The sequence below is a fragment of the Balaenoptera borealis genome (assembly GCF_965194805.1).
Source record: "Balaenoptera borealis genome assembly, chromosome: X".
Lineage (NCBI taxonomy): Eukaryota > Metazoa > Chordata > Mammalia > Artiodactyla > Balaenopteridae > Balaenoptera > Balaenoptera borealis.
This window is the reverse complement of record NC_138881.1, coordinates 58,450,194-58,476,953: the sequence shown is the minus strand read 5'-3', so window position 1 is coordinate 58,476,953 and position 26,760 is coordinate 58,450,194. Positions and strand designations below refer to the sequence as shown.

Sequence of the window (26,760 nt, the reverse complement as noted above, 5' to 3'; positions counted from 1 at the left end):
AGCTGATGGGGATATAATGGTAATCAAACAGTTCCTAGAAATTACAATAATGAAAAAAACAACTATTTAATTACAATTTTAATTACGATTGTGACTACTGCTATGAAGAAAATGCTACGAGAAGAACAGGGTGACCCAATCTACTGAGGGGGGGGATGGGAGGTTAACAAAGGTTTCCATGAGGAAGTGACATTTAAGCTAAGCCTTTAAGGATGAAGAGTTAGCCCGGGGAAAAGGGGTAGATAAAGAAAGCATTCCAGACAGAAGGAACAGCATATGTGAGGGTATAAAATATCTGGATCACAGGGAAGTAAGGGAATACTGGCAGGAGATCAGACTTGTAAGGTAGACAGAGGTCAGATTATACATGACCTTGTGGACTACAGTAAAGATTTCTGCTTTCATCCTAAGAGTAACAGAAAGAAGTCACTGAAAGATTTTAAGTAAAGGAATGACATGAACATGTGTGTATGTGTATCACTATGGCTATTGTGGGGAGAATAATTGTGGTGCCTCACATGTAGATTTAAGTTTCTTGACAGCAGAGGACCATGCTTTCTCTTTTTGTCTAGGCCCTACAGCCTCTAGGGGGGCCTGCTTTACAGCATCCAAACCAGCTAGCCCCCTAGCCTCTGCTCAAATATATCCAATGTTGGGAAGCTCTGTATTCCTTAATTATTAGACAACACTATTCAAGAGAAAATTCTTGGATTGAGGGCCATCTCTTTTGCTAGCTGGTCCTATTTTGGTGTCTAAAACAGTATAAAACATGATGGATTCTCTTCTGCATAACTGTATGAAGGAACAGTTTAAAGAAAATCAAAGAGCTGGGAAAGCCTGGAGCAGGTTCCAAGACTACTGAATAAGACTGAAGAGAAGGTAGAGTGTGAACAGGGGAAGGGGAAGTGATGGAAGGTTAGGGGGCCAGATTATAAGAGTTTGAGATAGGACTTTTCTTACTAGGCTTTGGGAACCACTGGTAAGTGTTTAAATAGGAAAGTGATACAATTAGAACTAGGTTTGGGGGAAGATTATTCTGAGAACATAATACAGAAGGGAAAGCAGTGACAAAGATAACAGAGACCTGTTCTACTAGTATAGACAGTGACTTCAAAGGCTTGACATAGTGTGGGGGCAACTGAGGACAGAAAGAAGAGGCAAGAATCAGGAAATATGCTGGAGCTAGAGGAGAGAAAATCTGACATCTGACTGGATGTAGGGTGAGAAAGGATCAAAGGCAGCTTCTGAGTTTCTTCCTGAAAGACCAGGAAAAGGTGGGATAATATCAGCCATAATAGAAAATGGCCATCATGTCCTCCAAATAAGTTCTCTATTCTCCAGGCTAAATGTTGTTACTTCCTTAACCATTCTTCATCTCACATGGTTTCCAGGCCCTCCACTACCTCTCCCTTTTTAAAATCTAGTGCCCAGAATTTGTGGTGATGTCATTTTCTTTACAAAACTGTAAGCTCCTTGATGCGGTTTTTGTTTCCTACTCAAAGTTTAGCATGGCAATCTGCACCCTTGTTGAGTCAACGATCTTTACTGAATGTGCTAACTCACTATAAAGATCCAACAGGACAAACCTGGACACTGTAATTCTCAAATTCTGACTCCTCAGGAACTAATGTAAGAAAAAAGAATACAAAACTTTCTCCTTCCACTGACCCCAAAATGGTAAAAACTGAACAACAAAACCACAAACCACTTCTGCAAAACACTAACATATCAGAGGTTTCAAGACCTACTTAATAGCCTAATAAAGCATCAAAGAGGACTGAAACTACAATATTCACTAATATGAAATGGACACATAACCAAGCCTCCAAATCCATCTCCCCTATAAGACTTTGATCTCAAATGCATCTACATTCCTAATGACAGAAAAACTGTCTTCTCAGGATAAAAAATGACATTTGTCAGTAATTTGGAAAAGCAGAAAGGGGCTCAGTTTCTCAACCCATAGAAGATTTATGTGGTTCTATTTGATTATGGGTAGGAAAATGTTGTAGAGACAGGAAACAATGGGAAGCAAAAAAGGGTACTTACTCTGCATGAAGCACTGACTACCTATGGTTTGAATGAAGATATAAAAGGTAAATGCTCCAAAATAAAATAAAAACCATGCCTACCAAATTTGGAAGTGACAATGAAGCTGGGGAGACAACTGGATGACAGACTTCAGACACACAGATTGTGACAGGTAGGAACAATGGAAAGATGTGAATACAAGTAGAATGCAAAAGAGAAATGTAACTTCCTGACCTTGAGTCCCCACACAAATACTGAGTAGGGAAGACAGGGCTGAATAACAGCATGTGTCTTGGTTGGCTATCAACACAAAACAAGTCAATAGCTGCCCAAAGGCTCGTTTGTTCTTATGGAAGTGAAGGTGTTCCAATCTCAAACTCATACAGCCCTCATTTGCCATTGCTGAGCTGCCCTGAGCTCAGAGGAATCACCCGTTGTGCAAATGTACAGAACTCATGAGAGAGTCACAGATTTTGATGAGTATGAATTGTGTTTCAGGTTTCTACAGTTACCTTTGGAGTGCAAACCCTCAGGATTTGTATGAATTACAAGCATCTGTCCCAACAACATAGCTCATGTTTTCAAAAGAAACGGATGGAGCCAAAAGTAAAATAAGCCCATCAAGAAGATACCTGTCAGTGTGGTGATAAGTACATGAATCGTCAAACAGCACAACATTTCTTGGAATCACAAACTTGTCTCTATAAAATAATATGAAGCCTATTACTTGGGTTAGTTTCTAATTATGGGGCCTACTATTTAAAGAATCTGACACCTCTAAGAGACGCCGCAGACCCGGACCGGAGCAGCTTGGAGGCGGTGAATAATAGCTCTTCAAGTCTGCAACAAAAAATGGTCTCCAATAAAACTACATTGCAAAAAATGGGAAAGAAACAGAATGGAAAGAGTAAAAAGTCGAAGAGGCAGAAGCTGAAGAATTTGTGGTAGAAAAAGTACCGGACCGATGTGTAGTGAATGGGAAGGTGGAGTATTTCCTGAAGTGGAAGGGATTTACAGATGCAGACAATACTTGGGAACCCGAAGAAAATTTAGATTGTCCAGAGTTAATTGAAGCATTTCTTAATTCTCAAAAAGCTGGTAAAGAAAAAGATGGAACAAAAAGAAAATCTTTATCTGACAGTGAATCTGATGATAGCAAATCAAAGAAGAAAAGAGATGCTGCTGATAAACCAAGAGGTTTTGCCAGAGGTCTCAACCCAGAGCGAATAATTGGTGCCACAGACAGCAGTGGAGAATTAATGTTTCTCATGAAATGGAAATATTCAGATGAGGCGGACTTGGTGCTGGCAAAAGAGGCAAATATGAAGTGTCCTCAAATTGTAATTGCTTTTTATGAAGAGAGACTAACTTGGCATTCTTGTCCAGAAGATGAAGCTCAATAATCGTTTGCATTGCTTTATATATATATATATATTTTTTTTTTTATCAAAAATCTGGGTCTTGGTTTTTTGATTTATTAGTGTGAAGAAATAACTACATTCTAATGAAAATCAAGTTTGATATGTTCGTTTCGAAGTAGTATTGGGGAAGTTGTTGGGTTTTAGGGGGGTTTTTTGGGGGTTTCGTTTTTGTTTTTTTTGCATCTGTATCACTGGTTACTTTTAACAAATAAAAGCTTTCTGTAGTTGCTTCCTTTAGCGGAAAAGAACGTTTGATACCACGGTGTATTATTTCCTCTGCATTAGAGAACAGCTTTTCTAAATGTTGGGGACAATCTCCATATTCATTACTCAATCAGAATTTAGAATTTGCATTTAACTCATATATGCCTAAGGACCATTCTGGGTTTTTTGTATGTGTATACATAAAATACATATGTAAATGGTTTGGGGGTTTTCTGGTTATTGTTTAAATACATTTACCAAAACAAAAACAGCCTTTCACAACCATGGATGAGCCCATGTTTCTGGGATTCTATCATTTTGAGCAATATAAGAAATCACTTCAACTTAAATTGAAAATTTAAGTCTTAACCTTTCAAATTAAATAATTTTGTAATTAGACAAATTAATGTAAACAATTTAAATTGGATAATTTTTTAAAGCAGCCCTACTAGAATCTGCATCCATATCTACCATCATATAAATGCAGTTTTATATGTAAAACCCCTGAAAGGAAAATTTTATCTCTGTCAACCCAAATGAAAAAACTAGAAAAATTCTGGTATGTTTTAGTTAGCCAAGCAAGACTTAGTTAAATGGACATTTAAAGCTTCCTTTTGGCAAACCATTCTTTTATAAGAAGTTGAAATCTCTGTGCTGTATTTACTGAAAGACTGTGATACATGGAATGTCTCAGACTTGTTAATGGAAATCTAATCAGATGGTTAGAGATGTTGGCAATTTAGGATCTGCAGGAATAAATGAGTGAACAAACTTTACTAATCTAAACTTGACCTGCATGTTTTTTCAAACTTTACCCCAACCCATTCCTTACATGTAGGCTCAATCTTCTCAGTATTCTGGGTTACTGGTTCAGCAGAAGCCAGGAAAAACAATAACTTTGTAGTAATCAGAATGTTATTCAACTGTATATTGTTTACTTTACTGTAAATACTGGTGAACAGTGGTCAATAAATAGTTTTATATTCAAAAAAAAAGAATCTGACACCTCTAAAACTAGACAATTTCTCAGGTCCCTTCTAATTTTGACATAATTATGATTTTAGAACCAAATCAATGAGGTGCATAAGAAATCAAACCTAGGACTAGTCTAATAAAAAATTTTAATATGATCTACAAGAAGGAAATCTTCACGTCTGCAAATAATCCTAAACTCTTTGGGTCAAAAAAATACCAATTTAAGGAGTATAAATTGCAAGAAAAAGAATTTAAGGCTATATGAGAGGGCAGAAAAGTTGCAAACAGACCTCCATATGGGCAAATGCTGCTTTAAGAAAAATAATTTCAGCTCTACTTTTAGAACAATGGGCTCGGAACTATGACTAACCCAGAACAGAAACTTCAGTGTCATTGTATTCTGGTCCCTGCACTGTCACAATGTGCTTCCTCACCCATACACACACATTACCAGGGTCCTGATACTGGGAATAAAACAGAAAACAAGACAAGCCATAAAAAAATCCAGATTATCCCTACTGACTGGATGTTTCTGTCCCCTAAAGAGCTTAGTGAGGATGCAGGAAGGGCCACTGAGCAAAAGTGCTATACTATATAAAGGTGCCATGACATTCAGCCACCTGGTCTGAAATGAGTAGAATGAAAAATGCTTTGATCTCACATCAAGCTAAGAAAAAGTTTTTCATAGGACCTGGCCATTGGCTCTCCTCACCCTGTTCTGGATCACCCAACAGATCAGGGTAAAAGCTTCAAATAGGGCCTTTTCTCTAAATCAAAAGAATTTCATATAGCATATTCAAATGCAACAGTAACAAAGCCTTTAGCTCCTTTAACCCGTAAGTCAAAGTCTATGCAAGAACTACCCCAAGACAAAACACCTCATCTAGAAAAACATGAGCATGAATACCTTGCCCTGAAGGTAGCAGGTACTCTTGTTCACAACAATCTTTTCCACTTAACAGAAATGCTGCAACACAGTGACCGAAACACACAACATTTTATGACTAAGCTTGCTAACTTGAGATAATGTAACTGATTTCTATGTTTTGTTTTGTTTTTTGTTTTTTTTTGGCCACAGCCGGCGGCTTTCCCCCCACCAGGGATCGAACCGGGGCCCCCTGCAGTGGAAGTGCGGAATCGTAACCACTGGACCACCAGGGAATTCCCTGATTTCTATGTTTTACTATGTCAATTGAGAATCTAGATTCAAATGTTCTTCACAGTAGTCACTCCAATAGGATCACAAATTCTCTCACAATAGTTATTGGGGTATCAACTGAATCTCTTTTGGGTCAAGTTTCTGTGGAAGGAACCCAGAAACTGAGACCTAGAGAAAGACCCTTCTGGTTATTTGTCAAAACATCTGTGGTCATTTTTCATATTTTACTCGGATAATCCCAGAGTAAAATATTACAGAGGAGAATTAAGAAACCCCAAATCCAAATTATGAGCATGTGTGTGTGGTTGTGTGTGTGTGTGCGTAATAAAGGTGGTACTTCAAAACAGCAGGAAAATGATGGATTATCTAATAAATGGTACCAAGGTATTCCTTAAATATTTGGAGCAAAAATAAGGTAGTGTCCTATCTTACATCATAAATAAAGTCCAGGCAGGTTAAAGTTTTAAACGCAAAAAGAAAAACATTAAATAACTACAATAAAACAAAGGCGGACATTTATTTTCTATCAGGGTAGGAAAGGCCCTTCCAAACCTAGGGGCAGAGGTGAAATACACAAAAGAAAACACTGATAGATTTGACTACATAAAAACAAAACATCTGTACATCAAAATAAAATAAAATAATAAAGCAAAAAGGGAAAAACCGCTGCAATATATATGACAAAGAACTAATATTCTAACTACTTTAAAGCTTTTACGTATCAGTAAGAACTAATGAACATACGTCAACAGGGAAATGGGGAAAGGGTATGAACAGGCAATCCACACACAAAAAAAGAAAATGATGAACACACAAACACACACACAAATGTTCAATTCTATTATGAAAAAGAAATACAAATTAAGATATAAATTAAGTAACATTTTTACCTATCCAATTTGCAGAGATTTTTAAAAAATAATACTCCATGTTAGCAAGGTTGGTGGAGGTGGAAAAATATACCAAAATATATCAAATATATCAAAAGTCTTAAACATGTTTATATCCTTTGGCCCAATAATTCCACTCCAAAGAATTCATTCTGAAGACACAATCACAGATTCACAAAAAGCCTCATACAAGGATATCCATCAAAGTGTTATTTATAAGATCAAAAAATTGCAAATAACCTACAAGTCCTCCAATAAGGGAATGATTACATGAATTATGGCACACACATGATGGAATATTGTTTAATTATTAAAAACCATTTTAAAATATGCATGACATATGCTAAGTTAAAAGAATGGATATAAGACTGCTTAAATACAATGATCCGAGTCTTGAAAGAGATACATACATACTATATGATATATAAAAGTTTGGAGGGAAATATACACAAACACAAGGTTATTTCTGGAGGTAGTTTTACAGGTGATTTGAACTTTTTTTACTTTGTATTTTGTTATGTTCCAATTTTCTACAAATCTGAATGTAATATTTATATATCCAGGAAAAATATAATTTTAAAAATTATATATTTTAAAATTATATATATTATAATATAAAATATAATTTGAGGGGGATGGGGAGGCAGACTGAAAAAGACAGTCCCAAGGATGAAGCCAGGACACACGTGCACTAGAAATTCCCCTCCTCACTGCTCTTGACTCCATCATTTTCCTCTGGGACGGATCACCCAACCAGTTACAGACAAATCCACTTAAGTGTATTATCACTATTATCACCTTGCCATCTTATCCAAGAGTAGACCAAAGAAGTCCTGCCAATGCATTGCTAAAATCTAGATATACCACATTTACCCTATTTCCTTGGTCCACCAGTCCAGTAACCCTGTCCATCAAGGCAATTTGGCAGTCTGACATGATTCGTTTGACTTTGGTGAACCAATACTGGTTCCAGTGCTCACCACTTCTTTTTTCTGAGTGTTTACAAAACAACTCTTAATAATCTAGTTTGGAATTTAACCCAAGATTTACAAAATTCTCTTTCTCCTTTTTGAAAATCTGAAGGACACCTGTGTATCCATATCCCCAATGCACATATTTATACAAAATGTGTTAATTTCATCAAGTTGAAAAATCCCCAAATCTCTAGGGTCTTTGTTTTTTTAAGATATCTAAATTCAGTGAAAAGTAAACAAAGATCTATTTCAAGAGGATGAAAGCCTTATCACAGGAAAGAAGAGGGGAAGACAAGACCTTTATTAAAGCAAGACTGTTATTAACTCAAGACTGTGATTCAATAACAGTCTAGGTACAAACAGGAACTTGTGAATTGAATTCACAACTCACACTTATCTAACACAGAATTTGAGTTAGAAGAAACATGTGAGATCATTTTGCACAGTCCCCTCATTTTACAGATCAGAAAACTGGGGCCCATGGGGACTTCCCTGGTGGCACAGTGGTTAAGAATCCGCCTGCCAATGCAGGGGACACGGGTTCGAGCCCTGGTCCGGGAAGACCCCACATGCCGCAGAGCAACTAAGCCTGTGCACCATAACTACTGAAGCCCGTGCTCCGTAACAAGGGAAGCCACTGCAATGAGAAGCCCGTGCACCACAACGAAGAGTAGCCCCCCCGCCCGCTGCAACTAGAGAAAGCCCACGTGCAGCAACGAAAACCCAACACACCCAAAAATAAAATATAATAAAATAAATTTTTAAAAACCCAATAAAACAATTACTCTATTGTGGAATATAAGTCTAAAGCGTCAAACAAACAAAGCAACAGTGTAAATATCAGGGTCAAGATTTCAACAAGCAACACATTAAATTAAAAAGAAATCCTAAAAAGCTATAAATAAATAAGAACTAATTCATTCTCTGTATCATTCTAATCACTCTACCCCATCAGAAGAACCGATGTTTTACAGACACCAAAGCTCCTAGGATTTTGCCTCAAACCATGTAACAAGGACAAGAAAGCACCTGTCTAGCTAGGTTCAGAATTCTTTGCCAACTCTAGCTACCATGTCCTTAGGCTACATGGAAGACAAAAAAGCACAGTGCACACGAGTACACACACAAACACACACACACACACACACCTGTATATAAAGTTCAGCCCCAGGAGGCAAAACTGAAAAGAAAGCTAACATTTTTCTCTCTTCTAAGTTTGCAAAACAGGGTGGGCCTAAAAGGGCGCAGCCACTTTGGGAAAGTCTGGCAGTTCCTCAAAAATGTTCAATGTTGTTACCTTATGACCCAGCAATTCCACTCCTAGGCATATATACCCAAAAGAATTGAAAACATATGACCGCACAAAAACCTCCCATGAAGTTCATAGCAGCAGTATTCACAATAGATGAAAGGTGGAAACAACCCAAAAGTCCATCAACAGAAGAATGGATAAACAATTTGTGGTATAACCATAGGATGGAATATCATTCAGCCTTAAAAAGGAATGAAGTGTTACATGCTACAACATGATGAACCTTGAAAGCACTATGCTGAAAGAAAGAAGACAGACACGAAAGACTACATGTTGTATGATTCCATTTATATGAACCAGCCAGAAAATGACACTTTACAGAAACAGAAAGTAGATCAGTGGTTGCCTTGGGTGAGGGGAGGCGAGGGGAGGAGTTTGGGGGAAATGGGCAGTGACTGCTAATGGGACAGGACTTCTTTTTGGGGTGAGGAAAATGTTCTAAAATTGACTGTTGCACCACTCTGAACATTCTAAAAACCACTGAGTTGTACACTTTAAATGGGTGAATTGTACGGTATGTGAATAAGCTGGAGGGTTTTCTGTTTGTTTTTTTTTTAAAGGTGGGCCCTATCATTTTTATCATGTCAGCATTCCTAGATAAAATTATCCGTACCCACGCCCTCCAGCACACAGTGATAAGAGTGGAAAGGTAGTCCCTTATCCTCCTGGTTCCCTCTAATCACCTGAGTAATAACAGTTGGCTTGCTCTGGTCTCAAGTCAATTTATAAACAACGTGAGAATCAGGGGACTAAGCAAAGCAAAACAATAAGCACATGAAAAGATGCTCAACATCATTAGCCACTGGGTAAATGCAATGAAAAGCACAATGAGGACTTCCCTGGTGGTGCAGTGGTTGAGAATCTGCCTGTCAACGCAGGGACACGGGTTTGAGCCCTGGTCCGGGAAGACTCCACATGCCGCGGAGCAACTAAGCCAGTGCGCCACAACTACTGAGCCTGCGCTCTAGAGCCTGCGAGCCACAACTACTGAAGCCCGCGCACCTAGGGCCCGTGCTCCACAACAAGGGAAGCCACCACAATGAGAAGCCCGTGCACCGCAATGAAGAGTAGCCCCCACTCGCCGCAGCTAGAGAAAGCCTGCACGCAGCAACAAAGACCCGACGCAGCCAAAAATAAATAAATAAATAAATAAAAATTTTAAAAAAAAGAAAGAAAAGAAAACCACAATGAGATATCACTTCACACCCACCAGAATGGCTAGAATCAAAAAAACTGACATTAACAAGGGTTGGCGAGGATGTGGAGAAACTGTAACCCTCACACTGCTGGTGGGAATGTGAAATGGTGCAGCCACTATGGAAAACAGCCTGGCCATTCCTCAAAAGGTTAAATATAGAGTTGCCATATGATCCAGTAGGTATATATAACCAAGAGAAATAAAAACACATGCCCATGCAGAAAACTGCATACAGATGTTCAAAGATAGTATTCATAATAGCCAAAAGAGTGGAAATAACCCAAATGCCCATCAACTCATGAATGGATAAACAAATTGTGATATATTCATATAATAGAATAGTATTCAGTCCTGAAAAGAAATAAAGTACTGATACATGCTACAACACAGATGAACCTTGAAAACACTATGTCAAGTGAGAGTAGCCAGTCATAAAAGACCATATATGAATCCATTTACACAAAATGTCCAGAACAGGCAAATCCATAGAAGCAGGAAGTAGATTAGTAGCACTGAGGGGGATGGGGAGGTTGGTGGGGCAGTGGGGTGGGGAGGGGGCTGGGGGGACAGCTAAAGGATTCAGTTTCTTTTTGAGGTGGTGAAATGTTCTAAAATTGACTGCTGTGATGGTTGCACAACTCTGTGAATTTTACACCATTGAATTACACCCTTAAATGAGTGAATTGTAAGTTCATAAAAAAATGAATGACAAATACAACTCTATTTCACTTGAAGAAATGGGAAATTCCTCTTTACTGCATTAGTATTCTTAGGCCTGCACACATATGCTGTTAAGTCAAGCCAACCAATTCCCATCTTTTGGCTCCTCCTGAGGTTCCCCCCACAATATCATTCTATGGTAGTCTTCCCAAGTCCACATTCCTTTTGCAGGAGGGGGGGGGGTCTCCTTCAGGCTTCCAGCAGTCCCTCTACCCCCAGGTTACCTCCTCCTTTGGTACAGGAGTTTGTGGTCATCAAGACTTAAAAAGCTGACATTTGGGGCCTTACCTGCTGGCGCAGTGGTTAAGAATCCGCCTGCCAATGCAGGGGACACGGGTTCAATCCCTGGTCCAGGAAGATCCCACATGCCACGGAGCAACTAAGCCTGTGCTCCTCAACAAGAGAAGCCACCGCAATGAGAAGCCCGTGCACCGCAACGAAGAGTAGCCCCCGCTCGCCACAACTAGAGAAAGCCTGCACACAGCAACGAAGACCCGACGCGGCCAAAAATAAATAAATGTATTAAAAAAAAAAAAGATGACATTTGGGAGTTGGCTTTAGTCCATTTTTTAACAGCTTCTGGCACCTGAAGAGTCTCAGAGCAGTATCTTCTGGGTAGAGAGAGGGGGCTCACAGCTTCTCTGCTGTGGAGAGAGGTCGTTGTGGTCTCTTGGCAAAAGCCCTGGACACGAAGTTCTCAGGAAATCTGACTTCAAATTGTGATTCTGCCCCTTACTGGCCGTGGGACCTTGAGCAAGTCACTCAACCTCTCTGATCCTCACTTTCCTCATCTGTAAAATAGGGATAATATCACCTATCCCACAGGGATATCCTGAAGATTAATGCTTACAAAAGCCATCTAGAACATAGACATACTCAATAATTCAACAAAACATGTGCCAGGCTCTGGACTAGGTGCCGGGGCACAAAGAAAAATACAATAGTAGCTGCCTTCAAATTGTTCAGTGTAGAAATGCTGTTAACAGGAATTCATTTTCTTCCCTCCCTACATTAGCCTTCTTTTAGGATGGCAACAGGAGTTTCAGAACTTTGATTCTTTGCCTTGATAAACTTTCACCTCTGTGCTCTCAAAAGAGATCATGCTGATGGGGTGGCAGCTATGTTTACATCCCTCACTCTCAAACAGGGGAGATGGGGTGGTAAACTTAAATGTTATGGGGAAAATATCCCTTTTATGCTTTCAAGTTATTACCAACACTGATCCTTACACTCTTCCAGGCCTTACCTGAAGGTGTTTCCATGGTGAAAAGTGTGCTTCTTCAGCACTTTAAAGTAAGTATGGAAAACCCTAGTTCTTTCTCATTCCCTGTACCCCCAGCCTGTCTGGATTTATATTCCAGTTGAAAAGACTAGTCACAAAGGATCAGTTCCCAGTTTAGCTACCTTAGTGACCAATTTCTGGCTCACCTCCTGATTTGGGGTTCAGAATCTATGCTAAAAACAAAAGGGCTTTCCAGAAAAATACTAGCTGAGTTTATAAACAGAGGCTGACACAAAGCAACTAGGGAGGAAAATGTAGGAGATAGTTTCTAAATCAAAATGTTATAACATGAAAACCATCCTTCCCTTGGTGGAGCAATTCCACAAGTCACAGAAAAATATTTTTCATTTTAGAATAGATTGGAGGAGAGCCTCTGCCAAGAGCCAGTTGTTTAAATTTTCAATTTGAATTTTAAGCAGGATTATACATGCCCAAGAACATCATGCTATTTTTAGCTAAATAGGTAGGATTGCTGTGTCCACAACTGTTTGGAGCAATCAGGAGTGAAACTATTAAACAGCATCTCTCACTGTAGTACCTTATCATTTGGCACTTCTATATCTATTTTAATATTTTCCAAAGCTTCATCATACAAATATTTGCAAAGCACCCATGCTTAGGCACAATACAAAGTTTAAATAGATAGACAAGGTTCCTATCTTCATTATGGTTCAACCTATTAAGCAACCAGATATATGAAAGCATCTCACAATTAGAGCAAAGTCAGAGCTGCCATCCAGCCCCTAAGTGCCCAGATGAGATACATCAGGAAGCCACTGTCCTACACCTATCACCCTTCCAATGCTTGCACCATCTCTATGTATTCAAAAGAGAGGGGTAATGAAAATGTTCTAAAATCGACTGTGAGGATGAATGCACAATTCTGTGCATACACTAAAAGCCACTGAATTGTACACCTAAATGGATGCATTGTATGGTGTATGAATCATATCTCAATTAAGCTGTTTAAAAAAAGGAGAAAAATTGTTCTTACTCTGATTGTTCTAATTAGTGAAAGCTAATTTTTTTTAAGCTCTCGTACTAAAGGATATCTAGCTAAAGGCTGCACTGGTTTGGCAATGGTGCCTCAAGGGCCACCATGGAGACCACTCTAATCTTTCCCTCACCCCCTCTTCCATTATTTTCCCAGTTCCCTTCCTCTGCTCCAACTAGGTCTTAGGTTTCTCAGGTATTCCCAAGCACGATTTGTCCCAGCTGGTGGACTTCAGGATTAAACTGATTGCTGACCCTCAGCAACTTTCCCTTCATGACCTTAGGCAAGTCATGTCCCTGCTCTCCTGTCGCTGTTCTGGTTTGCACAATGAGGGACTGGACTACGTGATCCTTTCCAGCTCCCACATTCCATGTGAAAAAAATACAAATGATGAACACTTACTTGGCCAATAACATACAAAGTCTCTGCCATTTTAGCCAACAAACATATATTTGGATTATTCATTTTGTAAATGCCTATGCGATGCAATCCTCCAAAAAACAGTATTTAACATAATTATAAAACGATCAACATGGAGTCTTTATTCTTAAAAACTATCCCTTTATCAAAGAAAATTCAGAGCCCAACACGGAATGCTTGATAGTCTCTCCGGACCTGTTTCCAAGGGTCCATTTTTGAATGGAAAAAAAAAAAGCTTTTGCATGTTGGGGCCCTGTTGGATTTTCCAAACCAAAGGAAGAAATGAGATTGGGGTGGCAGAGCCTTAACAACAGTAGTTCAACTAAATCCTAAGAGAAGAAAGGCTTTGTTTGGCAAATGGCAGAGAAACCTAGCATAAGACAGCACCTCGACAGACATCAAAAATGCTCAGAAATATGCCCAGAGAGCAATGAACACTGAAGGAATCCCTTTAGCCAGGACAACTTGCAGCTTTTTATGCAAATCAATTACACTCTCCTAACAAAACTCGGAGAAACATGTAGTCACCAGTTTCCAACATACTAGCACCAGACAAATTCACAGTATTATTTCCATGTGCCCAGCATCAGTGAGCAAAACCGAAAGAAACACATCAATTTCTCCTACACACACACACACACACACAAATATGCAAGAGAAACCATTTTCTTTGCAGAACCTACGTTGCCTAAGTTGTGGGCATGAAATGGATAAATATTGGTTGCTAATAAAAATCAGATGGTGAGCTCTACACTGAGAAGCAAACAGCACGCGCAGGCATCATAAAAACAATAACCCTAATGTGTGTTTCTTGTCATTAAGCTGGACACCCAACATGGAAAGAAATGACTCAAAGTGTCCATTTGCATCCCTCTTTCCCACTAGCTCGGACCAACAAGCTCTCCTGTTAGTCACCTCCCTACACTTGTCCCCATCAAAAGAGCCTAGTGCAGAAGGTTGCAGGCCCCTCTCTTGTTGGCCTTCAGGCTCCTGGCTTGAGGCGCTGAACAAGGGGTAGGGAGGGGGGCGGCGGAAAGGACAAAGGTAGGCGCTTTCGATCCCTCACGGCTTTGCAGCAGGGCTGCCAGCCTCTCCCCATTCTCATCACGGAACAGAGCACCTGCCCAGGAGAGGGCCCTTCCTCCACCTTAGTAACCAGCCCTGGGGCCTAGGTGTCCCAGGAGCCCAGGCGCTGCAGCCCTAAGGGACAAAGGCCGGCCTTACAAAGAGGAGGGGGAGGCGAAAGGGGTCGGCGACAGTCGCAAACGCTGGCAAACAAAAGCGGGCGCGGGGGGGCCCGAGAACACCAAGCCCACCTCGGGGGTTCCCAGAGGTCGCCAGGTTGGGGTCGGGGGGAAAGGAGGCGTAGTAACGGATGTGGGGGAGGGGAAGACGGAGAAAATTCCTCTGAGGACCGAGATTAGGGAGCTGCTGGGGGCGCAGCCGCCGGCAGGAAGGAGACTGGGGGGCGGACAGAGGTTCCAGGCGAGAAGGGGCAGAGTTCGTGGGTGGGGAGAGGTGATGGCCAAGAGGTGGAGGCCGGCCGGGGCTCAGCCGCGCGCGTTGCTCTGCGGGGCCGCGAGGGGCCCTCGGGAGGGGCTCCAAAGCCGCGCGCCGCGCGGGGCTGGGGACACGCGGCCCAGGGATTCCGGGGAGAGCTCAGAGTTGGGGGCGCAGTGTGGGAAAAGAGAGAGTCTGAGAACAGAACCGTAGAGAGGCTAGGGGGGACTGTGAGGGGGCCTGACCCCCGTCCGCCCCACCTCACCTGGCGCCGGGTCGGAGTCCAGGTCTAGTGCTGAGAAAGCGCCAGCTCCGGCCGGCCCCTCTGTCCCGCGCGGGAGACCACGGACACAAAGCGGGGCACGCGGGAGGAGGGGGGGAGGAGGGGGAGGAGGAGGAGGAGGAGGAGGAGGGGGCAGGGGAGGGAGGAGGAGGAGACGCCTGAGGCGCCCGAGGCGGGGAGGGGGGGGGAAGGAGGGGGGCCCGCCGCCCTCCGCCTGGGTCAGGGGGCGGGGCGTGAGGCTGGAGGCCGCGCTCGGCCGGCCAATGGCCACCCCGCCGGCCGGCTGGCTCAGGCGCGCTATCCCGCAGCTCACCTCGGCACCTGGGCCTTGGCTGGCCCCAGCCAATCAAACGCTTTCGTTTGCATAACCGGCCCCGCCCACTCGCCCAAGCCGGGGGACTGCTCCCGCAGAACACAAAGAAGGCCCCCAGCAGGGAAAGGGGGTCCACTTACGATTCCCTACCTGGAGAGCCTAGCATCACCTTTTCAGCGCGTTTATGGCTGTTTCACGGTCACCCTGATGAGGGGAGAAGTGGGGGTCATAGAGGTTTGGCCCAAGCACTCAAGAGGTCGGTACTCTTCTCCCTCAAGTCCTTCTAACCGAGAACTACCCTCCTGTTCCAGGGAACACAGTTATGATCTTCGCCTCTTGAGCCCTCCGCCTCTGCCTCCCTCCCCCTCCCCTTTTTCCAGTCGCCCCAATCTCTGCGCTTCCTCCCGTAAACTGCTGCCCACTACTGGCCTTCAGCTGCATTGCAGCCCTATTCACCAGGCTCTGAGCACAGCCTTGATTGATGCTCCCAAGCTGTCCAAACCTACCCCAGACCAGAAGGAAAACGAGAGAGGAAGAGGTTACTGTACCAGTGTAAGAAGGGACCTAGTCAAGTGGCTTTGTTACCTATGATGGCAAAAAGCCAGCAGTTAGTAATAAGTCTAATCTCCCCAAATCATCTTGTTCCACCTTCCTTCTCCTACCTTCAGGTCTGTACTGGGCCACAATAGTGACTGACTGGCCAGCCCGTTTCAGAGCAGCTGCAGCCTGCTCATGAGTTGCATTCCTCAGGTTCACGCCATTCACCTGTCCAAAGAGAGGAGTTATGAGCCACCCCAAAAGCAAGAAAGGAGTCCTCTGTTGTAGCAGTTAGGAGAGGGAGATGGGTAGCCCATCCCTAAGCCTACTTGGATGCCTTTCTCAATATCCCATCCTTGCCCCTAGGACGAGACCTAAAGGATACACCTCTAGCGTAATAATATCTTTGTGGGGGTCAAATGCCAGCCAGGGTTAAGATCCAAGAGATACTCACTTCCTCCTTAAGTATAAGTCTGGTCCCTGTCCCTCACTAAGGACATCTATAAAGAGAATATGTTTCCTCCAGCTCTTAGCCTTCCCCCACTTCAAGAAGCATTCCTTGGAGACAGCGAGGTCTTCCCTCCTCCCTTTCAGACTGGCATAGCTCCCAACCTCCCACCTTGCCTTTGTCTCCTCACCGATAAGATCCGGTCTCCTCTGCGCAGCTCCCCACTCAGGTCAGCTGGGCCTCCTGCCAGGATGAAGGAGACGAAAATGCCTTCTCCATCCTCTCCTCCCACGATGTTGAAGCCCAGGCCTGTGGAGCCCTTGTGCAGGATGATCTTGCGGGGCTCTCTGGTGGGAAAGGAGTGGAAGGGTCAGGACAAAGTAGGTATAAACTGTTGTCCCTGTGAAGGCCAGCCTGGAACAAGGCCCATATGGCTGTAGAAGGACTTAGGTCCCCAGGTATGATACTCTGTTGCTCCCTTTCTCTCCTGAAACTTGCTTGGCTGCTGTTTGCTGCCAGGTGCCAAGTTTCAGTTGTTCTTCCTCCCTTCTTCCTGAGGGCTTGGAGTCAACTTCCCAGTGGACAGTCCCCGACTCTCTCTGGTCAACAAACCCCTACCCTGGGCTCTAGAGACCATATCTCAGAGCCCACTCACTGGTCCTCTTCCTCCCCAGATTCTCCCATCCTACCAACTGGTGTGATTTGAACCCTGGGCCACAAGAAGGGGAATCAGTTAGGGGCTGTGGGATGGCCCTGGGGTTGATTGCACTCACCACCCACAAACCGTGCATACTTACTTTATACATGCTTCTCCGCAGTCTCAAAAATCCACCGACCAACTATGACCCCTCCTACTTTCCCCAACAACAGACTTAGTCAACAGCTAGCACTATGTACCCTTGCTGGGTGATGTGGGAGATAGAGATAAAGAAATCCCAGGTCCCCAGAAGAAGCTTAGGAGCCTAACTGAAGAGAGGAGACAAACACATGAAAACTCCAACTCCAACTAACCATGTCTAAGGAATCCCTCTGTAAATGGTCACAGTGTCATCAAGTGAGAGCAGCTGCGGCTCCTGTATATCCATACAACCTGACTCAGCACACTTGCCCAGCCCACTGCCTTCACTTTAAGCATCTTTCACCCGAGGAGCCCCAGGTCCGAGGCTCTTCCCTTCTTGCTCCCAGTCTCAGGTGCAAGGCTCCTTCCCTGAGACCCGGATGCTCTTGCTAAAGCCCTCCTCTCCTCCTACCTGGCATCCCCTCCAGGCCGCAGGGAGCGGAGCGGCCAGGCCCACCTCTGTGAAGCCCTCCTCCGCGAAGCCCTCCTCCAGGCCGAGGCCGAGGCCGAAGCCGAGCCCAAGCCCAGGGGCAAGCCGGAGCCTGAGAACTTGCGTGCCCTCTCCATGGCTCCTCCAGCTCTCCCCCCTCCTCCAACTCCGTCCGCCTACCCTTCCGGCTCTACTGCAGCCAGCCCAGCAGCCTCCCAGGCCCCACCCTGCAGCAAACCTGTCCCCCGGAACCCCTGCCGGCCCAACCAGTTCCGCGGCGGCAGCAGCCGCCAGAGTGGGGCGGGGCCGTTCCCTGCGTGCGAGGCCACCTGGCCCGCCAGCCTCCCAGCATCCCGGACCAACCCCACCGGCTGAACTGCTCTCTTCTCTAACGTGGAATGGTTGCGGCAGAGGGGGCTGCAACTGTCTCGGGGCAGGAAATCCGGCAGCCTCCACCTCCTCAGCCCCCTAAACACTCCATCCTACCCTTTCTCTGCACTTTCGAATGGGGGCCACACACTTGGCACTCCCCCTGATGGTAGAACTTGTCCCTGCAGCCACCTCTGTCCCTCCTTAGGGCCCCAAGGGCTTGAGAGGGGGCCTCAGACCCCAAAGACAGGAGCGATGAGGGCTTTATCCTCTTCTTTGCCATACTACAAGGAGGCCTGTGGCCAGCCAGAAGCGATTCCTCTCCGCCCCATCCCTAGGTAGGATGCGGAGGGGCGGGGCGGGGCGGGGGGGGCGGGTCTTACCTGGTGAAGTCCTCCTCAGCCAGCATGTGCCTGGGGATAGGAGAGTAGCGGGCGGGCGGAACCTGAGGAGGAGCAGGGTAGCTGACCTTGCTCTCCACAGCCCCGAGATAACCCAGGCTGGAGTTATGGCTTATGTGGTTGTCAGCCAAGGCAGTAAATGCTGGAATCGAGAAAGGGAGAGAAAAGTTCCGAGACCACTCCCCAGTGGTACCCTACTCCACCCGCCACCAAGGGCTGACCACCACCCCCCCAACCTCAGATGCAAAGAGACCAGACCGAGGGATGCAGATTCCTCAGGCGTCTCCTCCCCACTCCACCCCCTAGGGTTCCTCCTCCACAGTCCCTTTCTGAATCCTGAGCTCACTCCTGTGAGTCTTAGAAAGAGCTAAAGTCAAGGCAATCTACAAAGAAAGGCATGACTAGAGGTGTGACTAATAATAATCCCTCACATCTCTATAGCCTGATACAGTTTTCCAAGGGCTTTCTCGTCCGTGATCTCATTTGATCCTTGCAGCAGTCCTATGAGGAGGGCAGCACATATATCATTAGCTCCATTTTGCCAAAGAGGAAACTAAAGACAGGTGAAAGGGATTTGTCCAAGGGCACCCAGGTATAAGGGACAGGGCTGGGATTTGGACTCAGCTTTCCTGAGCACCACTCTTATTCTCTCTCTCTCTCTCTCCTTCTCTCTCTCTTAACAAGGAGCATAAACTTCTTCCCCTCCAGAAACCAGGGGGCAGGGCTTCAGGACAGGGACAGGGCAGGTTGGTACGTACTGCTGGCATAGTCGGGGGGTGCATACATGTCGTTGAGGTGGAGGCTGCCTGGCTTGGCCACCTTCAGATAGACCATATCAGATGTGTTCTTCAGCGAGGCCACAGCTTCCTCATGCCTCACATCCTGCAGATTGGTGTTGTTCACCTAGGAGAGGAGAGGCCTTAGGGCTAGCACCGGGGAGAAGAAGGGAGGGCCTCCCCAGGGAGCCCTGAGGGGTGCCCTTTCAGTGAAATTCAACAGTGCTCTATCTAACAGAGGTCCAAATACAGTGCTGTGGGGGGGCAGACAAGCAGGGGTTAGGGGTGGACAGGTGAGGGAGTTCCAGCCATGAAGAGGACTAGGGCCTTGCTATCTGGGGACACACAACTCAGATGATGCTCTTGAAATTTCCCATGATGCCTAGTCCCTGAGTGAGGTTCAGGTGGAGTGAGAGGCTACTAGAGCTCCACCTCCCCACCCCACCATTTGGGCATCCCCGGGAAGGCTGTCTCACCGCCAGCAGCCGATCCCCGATCTGTAGGCGTCCATCCTTCTGAGCAGCACCCCCCTCAATGATCTTGGTGATGTAGATGCTGTTGTCTCCTGGGATGTGCTGGTTGCCAATCCCCCCAGCAATGCTGAAACCCAGGCCTGGGCGGGAGCCAGCAGGGAGTGGGAGAGGGACACAAGGAGAAGTTAGAGCACGCAGTCGATCCCAACCCCAATCCCCCGCACCCAGCCAAGCCACCAGCCCCATAGGAGCTCCCCCCAGGGATCCCAAACACCAGGCTGCCATCCCGAGGTCAGTACAGGTGAGATGTGAGATCAAGAAAGAACGCTGTGAGCTGCACCAGGGAGTCAGGAAGGAAGTGAGGGTATTCCCTTCCAATTCCTACAGGGCCAACCAGGGGCCTCTGGCCAGAGCACGAGAACCCGGAGGGCCGCACCTTTGGGCCCTTTGAGCAGGTTGACCTCCATGATGGTCTCTGGTGGGGGCTGTCGCCTCCGTACCACCAACCGCACCACAGGGCCGGCCTCCTTCAGCGCCTCCACCGCCCGGCTGTGCACCACCTCTGACACATCCACCTCATTCACCCGCAGCACACAGTCATTCACCCTGTGGGGGAAGCCCAAGAGGCATGACACCCTGCCACCACCCCTCCACCCCCTCTCCCACCTCCTCCTCTCCCTCTCCCTCTCCCCTCCCCCTCCCTCCTCTCCCCCTCCCCGCCTCAGATCTAATGGAAGGGTCATCCTGCCAGGCGGCCCTCCTCCCCTCACCTCCATCCTGCCCCTGCCATCCCCAGCCCTGCTTCCAGGCCGCCTCACCCCAGCCTCCCGTCCATGGCAGCTGCTCCACCAGGGATAATCTTGGTAATAAAGATGCCAGGGTCATCGGGGACATGGGGGTTGTCGATGCCACCAGCAATGCTGAAGCCCAGGCCAGAATTGCCCTGCAGAAGGAAGTGGAGGGGCACAGTTTGCTCATGCAGAAGGCACGGGGGAGGGTTTCCGGGGCCCCATCTACCCCTGCCCCCCCCCAGAGCAGCTTCTCCAGGCCTCAGAAGGGGCCACGGCAGGCTGGGGCACATTCGTCACGAATCTGGCAGATTCCCAGCCTGTGCTGACCATTCTGGCGTGGAGGCCTCAGCGAAGCCATCCCCTCCCCAATTCCCCAGGCCTCAGCGAGCAAGGTCAATTAATATTTGTTAGTCAGTTGATTGATTGATGCAGTGATGCAGCCTCTGAGGGCCGCCATTTCCCCATTCTCTCAATGCAGGTCCCCCATGAGTCTTGAGACCAAGGTTCAGGGCCCTCCCCTCTCCCCGTTCTAACCCTGCCCTCCCATTTCATCCTGCCCCACCTCCAGACTCACCCGCTCAAGGACTATCTCTTCATACTTGAACATGCCATCACTGCCATTCACCTAGGGGAAGACACAGGCAGGGCCCTAAGTGCCTCCTGCGCCGCCCACCCCCCCGGCCCCCTGGTCAACCTGCTTGTCCCCCAACTCCCCACAGAGTAGGAGAGCCCAAATTGACCCTGAGACACCTGTTGGCCACAGATGGGACAGGCTGACCCTGAGGAGGCCCCCCTCCCCTTGCTTCCAGCCATATCAGGCCCAACCCAGCTGCTCATGTAGCCCAGATCAATTGTCTGGGACCGAGCCAGCCAGTGGTGCACTCACCAAGAGGATGGGCTCCAGGGCCTCGGGGTTCACTAGGAGGGGTGCAGGGCTGGCCTGAGGGGGATGGCAGAAATGGAACATGGCAGGCAAACCATGCCACACTCAGCATCGTGGGGGCACCCAGTGGCCTGGACAGGGACCTGCGCCCCTTCTGAACAACAGCTCTCCCTGACTTGGGATCACAGACTCCCACCACGTCAGAGCTGGAAGGACAGCAGACGCCATCTTGTCCAACCTCTCCCATGTGACAGATAGTGACACTGAGGCCCAGAGAGGACACAGGTTGTGCCTAAGGGCACACTGGGAGTTAGTGGCAGAGCAGGGGCTAGAACCTGGATCTCCACATGCTCTTTTGAGTAAAGCAAGCTGCCAAGGCCATTGATGTTCTGGCCACTCATCACCTTGCCCAGCAAAGCTCATGGGAAAAAGAAAAGTTACCCCCTTCAGAGTACCTCATGAACCCTCATTCTATCTCCTGTGTCCCCAAGAACCCAATTCCTCAAATGGGCAGAAGTCAATCCATTTTCTGTCAAGGGGCTTTTGATCCCGAACCCTTTGTGTTTCCCAGCAGAAAGGGATCTGCTCGGGAGTCAGAGGCAAAGCCAGGGGTGGGACAGGAGCAGAGTGGACAAGATGCCCCATGAGGGAGAAGCTGATGACCCATGGACTGATTGGCAGCAGGGTCCACGGCCTTCAACATGCAATAGCCACAGGAGGAGAAGCAAGGGAAAGGGATGGAAACACAGGGTTGGTCTGACCAACTCACAGAGATGGCCTCTCAGACAGGACTTACTTGTGGCCACTGTCAAGTGAAAATGTGATTCTGGACAGACAAGTAGCACCTGCTCGCTGGCTTTCACTCTTATCCCCAAGAACGGAGGAGCCCTCTTGCCTCTCTCCCCAGATAGACTGGTGCCCCTCCCCCATCTTTCTCTGGCTGTGTTGCCCCTTTCCTGACCCCTGGCCTCCTCATCTGAAGAGGGAAGCTGCAAACCCAGGGTGAGGGCTCCTCTGCTTGCCCTGCTCTGCTTCCCCTCCCACCTACACCCCACACAGCTTTGGCTTCGAAAAGCAGAGAGGAGGAGAGGAGGAGAGGGCCGGCTAGTCACGCCTCCACCTTTTCTGAGCCGGGCCCCAGGACTTTTTGCCCTGCAGCCCTAGGAGTTGGTGGGAGGATTCTCCCTGCAGCCCTACTCCGGTCCCTGATCCCAGGAGGAAGAACCGATGGCTCTTAAGAGCCCGGAAACCAACACCACTGCCTGAAGTACCATGCAACAGACACATAGGCAAAAGGATTTCCATGTAGCTCTTGTATGCATCTGGTACACCATGTGTGCCCACGTGTGATAGCCATACTTCAAGTCCAGCTCTGGTGAGACCCAGCAGCTCCCAGCTTCCACTGGTCCACCCTCCAGCCTCCCACCACCCCCCTCAGGGAACCTGCTCCCAGGGCCAGGAGCCATCCAGGGATCAGCCCTGGCAAAGAAACCTTGACCAACTGGCCCAGCCTTGGGACTGGCAACTATCTACCAGTTGAGCAGGACAAGCACAAGAGAGTGTTTACAAGGGTAGGGCCCCAGGATGGAGGGGAATCCGCTGGAGAGGGCAAGGGGCCAAGGCAAGGGACACAGGAAACAGTCAGTTGTGGACAGACAGAAGGCCAGAACCGAGGACTCCTCTCCCCAGGAAGTCCCCACCTTTGCTTCTGAGTGAGAGCACATCTGATCCCCAGAGGGGGACAGAGGTGGCCAGAACGGTCACCAGCTTGGGGCAGCCAGCACCTGCCCTCCACAACAAAGCCTCCTCCTCCCCTCTCCCTACCCTGGGGGCTGCAGAGCCGAATAACCAGACAGGCCCTCCGCCATGCATACCAGGGACCTGGCTCTGCCGGCCCAGCCTCCATTTTGCTGCTTCTCCCACAGATGCTCCTTCCATTTTCTAAGCTGGCAGTTTAGGCTGGGAGTGGAAGCCGGAGTTGTGCCCAGCACCCAGGGGTTCCCAAGCTGTGCCAAGTCAGGGCTGGGGGGCCAAGTTCTCCCACATCTTGCGGTACCCACGGGGAAGATGCCCCACCGGGGCCAGTCCCTGCACCAGAGCAGCTGCCCCTTGCCTGGCTCCAGGCATCATGCCTGTTCTGGAGCAAGGAAGCTGGCTTCAGTCCCCCCCCTCGCCCCCTGAGTACACATACACACTTCAGAGCTGCTTGGACAAAAGAGTCCATCCTTCTCAGCAGCCTCTCAGCCTTGCTTGGGACGTGTCTCTCGCCTCCTCCCCCTCCCCTCCCTTGCCTGTCAAGCGCCTCTCACCAGGGACACCACACGGGCGCGCGCGCGCGCGCACACACACACACACACACACACAGAGGCACACGCGTGCACACACTTGCAGCCACATGCTCACACACATATACATGTAGCCACACACACACAGGCAAACAGAGCCAAACCTGCAGCTTCATCTACAGAGACACCTCCACATTCAGAGAGACATCCCCACATGTCCATGTGCACATTCACACACAAAGGGACTAGGACGGAGAGGGACTCATGGCATCAAGGGATGAAGCTCAGCAAGCTGGGCACATGGGCTCCTCGACATAGATTCACAGGAGCTTCACTGTCTTCCTCCACACACCTCAACACACACACACACACACACACACACACACACACACACACATGTCCCCCCTACACAGAGCACCATGCCCCCTCCTCCCCTCCTGTGGAGACACACACCGCACACAGCCCCCGCAGAACCTCCCGCCCCCTGCCAGACACAGAGACACTGCTAAACCCCCCGCCCACGCTGAGGCGAACCCAATCCCCCCACACGGGAGAATGTGCCCCTCCGCCATGCCTTCGCCTCCTGACACACAGCTCCTCCCAATCCCCTCCAAATGGAGACCCCCAAACAGACACACTGGGAAGCACACATTTCCAACCGCCTCTCTTGGCCCAGCTGCAACGTTAGGGCTCAGGGTCTGCGGGCTGGGAGCCCCGGGAACCCGTGCTGCACCCCAGGCCTCCAGGCGCCCACTCCCCAGCCCCCGTGGGTTGCCCCACCCCCCCCCCCTTTGCTGATCCATACCTGCTCATACCAATCCCGGTTGGTACAGGTGCACTCGGGCCACCAGCTGGGGCCGCTGCCGTTGAGTTTGGGGGTGCTCTTGCCCGGGACTGGCTTAGGGGGCACTGGCCCCACATCCCGACCGGTGGGGATGAGCTTGGCCTTGGTGCGGGGGGTGGGGGTGGCCCCCGCCTGCGAGGGCAGGGTCTGCGAGCTGTAGCCCCCGTAACCGGCGCTGGCTCCATTGCCCCCACCTGGCCCGTAGGGGTCGGGTACCTGCCAGTCCCCGTAGCCGGGAGGCTCGAGGCGCCGCAGGGCGGCCAGGCGGGTCACCTCGTAGCACTCGGGGCACTTACAGCAGTGCTGGTGCTTGTGCATGGCACTGCCCCCCGCGGCCCGGACCCCCCAGCCCACGCCGGTTTCCACACCGCCGCTGCCGCCGCCGCCGCTGCCGCCAGGCTCCCGGGCACACTCACACTGCTCGGACCAGGAAGGGGGGGGCACCCGTGGGGGCGCCCGGGCGGAGCGGGGCCTGGGGCCGGGCGGGCGTCCCGGGGCCTCTGCCCCCACGCTGCCCCGCACCCACGGCTCCCCCTCCAGCACTGGCGGCTCCGTGTCGCCCGTCGTGGCTCCTGGGCCGAGGCCCAGCCGCAAAGAAGAAGCGGGAGCCTGGGCAGAAGCTGGGTGCTGCGAGGACCGCTCCCGCACTGGTCCCCAGGATGGATCTGAGTGGAGTCAAGAGCATCTCTCCCTGGCTCCCTTCTCAGTTGATTCCAGCCAATCAGCGTGCAGAGTCAGGCAGCGGCAGCGGCAGCGGCAGGAATGCTAAACAGCGGCTCCTTAAAGGAACAGAGGCAGTGGCGCCCCCAGGCTCAGCCCCAGCTCCCCAGATATCCGGGGTAGGGCCAACCCTAGGGCAGGGACAGGGGACTTGTGCCACGGGTGAGCTCAGCCCCCCCTCTCGTGCCCCCTCGTCTCCAATTTCAGCCTGTCTTCGGCCCACTCCACCCCACCCCACTACCAAGAGGGAGTTGCAGGGAGATGCTCAATGGGTCCCCGGGCTTGCTCTGAGCTGGGGCCACCAGAAGTAAAGACTTGAGGCGGCAGAACAGATCGAAGGGACGCTAGAGCAGGGTGAGGGAGGTGCTCTCTCCTAACAGGGGACCAAGGAAGAGGGCAGCTTAGGAGGCTACTCTCTTGTCAGGGCCTCTTCCTCAGGACTATTGTTCTCTCAACCTCTAGGCCCCGAAATGACTGCAACCTCACACTTGACCTGCTTCCATCACCAATGAGGGACTCAAGCCTAGAACAGAAGGAAAGGGAAGCTCTAAGCTTTTGTCCCTGGCGCACAGATTCCTGTCTCCTCAACTCCACTCCTGCATGGTTATAATGGGGCAAAGAGCTTCAGGATGCCAAGAGAGTAAAGAAAGTCCAGGGCAGAAGGAAAGGTAAGAAGAGATCTGAAGTGAAAGAAATCCGGGGGTCTGGAGAAGAAGTTGGGAATACTTATCCAAGGACATTTCCTTAGCCTCTCCTGGCTCAGTCTGTTGGCGAATGGAAGAAGGATGACATGCTGGGAAAACTCTTATCTTTTTGCTGTTCTTTCTGTCATTAGCTACCAATTATTGAGTCTTCACAAAGTCCTAAGTGCTTTACATGCAAACAAAACCCCTACCAAGGTGCTACTACTATTATCTGACTTTTACCGAGAAATTGAGGCTCAGAGATGTTAATACAGCTAGGTTACACAGGTGGAAGTGACAGAATCAGGATGCAAATCCTGGCCATTTGACTCCAGAGTCCACGCTCTGAACCACTCAAGTCCAACAGGTCTATTCTAAGTTCTCCTGCAGATCTCAGATCTCAGTTCAACGAACATTCATTGCATACCTACTCTGTGCAAGACCTTGACCTAGGCCCTAGGGCTACAGAAATTCATTCTTAAGTCAACAAGTATTCACTGAGCACCTGCTATGTGCCAGACACTGTTCTAGGATTTGAGGATACAGCAGCAAACAGAACAAAACACAATAAATCCCCGCCCTTGGGGTGCTCACATTCTAGTGAAA

At 48.3% G+C, this 26,760-nt stretch overlaps 1 protein-coding gene and 1 pseudogene across 15 annotated transcripts in view; one reads left to right on the top strand and one right to left on the bottom strand.

Annotated features, from left to right (window-relative positions):
* DLG3 (discs large MAGUK scaffold protein 3) overlaps positions 1–26,760 on the bottom strand; it is a 63,631-nt gene that overhangs the window by 30,150 nt on the left and 6,721 nt on the right. For 3 of the 14 annotated variants that reach the window (XM_082376591.1, XM_082376590.1, XM_082376592.1), the window contains 9 exons: positions 21,626–21,679; positions 21,314–21,364; positions 20,767–20,891; positions 20,385–20,554; positions 19,952–20,088; positions 19,458–19,602; positions 18,682–18,841; positions 16,852–17,008; positions 16,339–16,441 (listed from right to left, as the gene is read on the bottom strand). In XM_082376591.1, coding sequence (XP_082232717.1) covers positions 16,339–16,441; positions 16,852–17,008; positions 18,682–18,841; positions 19,458–19,602; positions 19,952–20,088; positions 20,385–20,554; positions 20,767–20,891; positions 21,314–21,364; positions 21,626–21,679 — 1,102 coding nt within the window. Of the gene's footprint in view, positions 1–15,345; positions 15,474–15,826; positions 15,881–16,338; positions 16,442–16,851; positions 17,009–17,911; positions 18,136–18,681; positions 18,842–19,457; positions 19,603–19,951; positions 20,089–20,384; positions 20,555–20,766; positions 20,892–21,313; positions 21,365–21,625; positions 21,680–24,712; positions 25,525–26,760 lie in introns of those variants that run through there. The other 11 variants (XM_082376580.1, XM_082376581.1, XM_082376587.1 and 8 more) reach the window with 10 other exon arrangements.
* Positions 2,820–9,320, top strand: LOC309620419 (chromobox protein homolog 3 pseudogene; annotated as a pseudogene). Its single transcript has one exon. The product of its transcript is annotated as a chromobox protein homolog 3 pseudogene (transcript).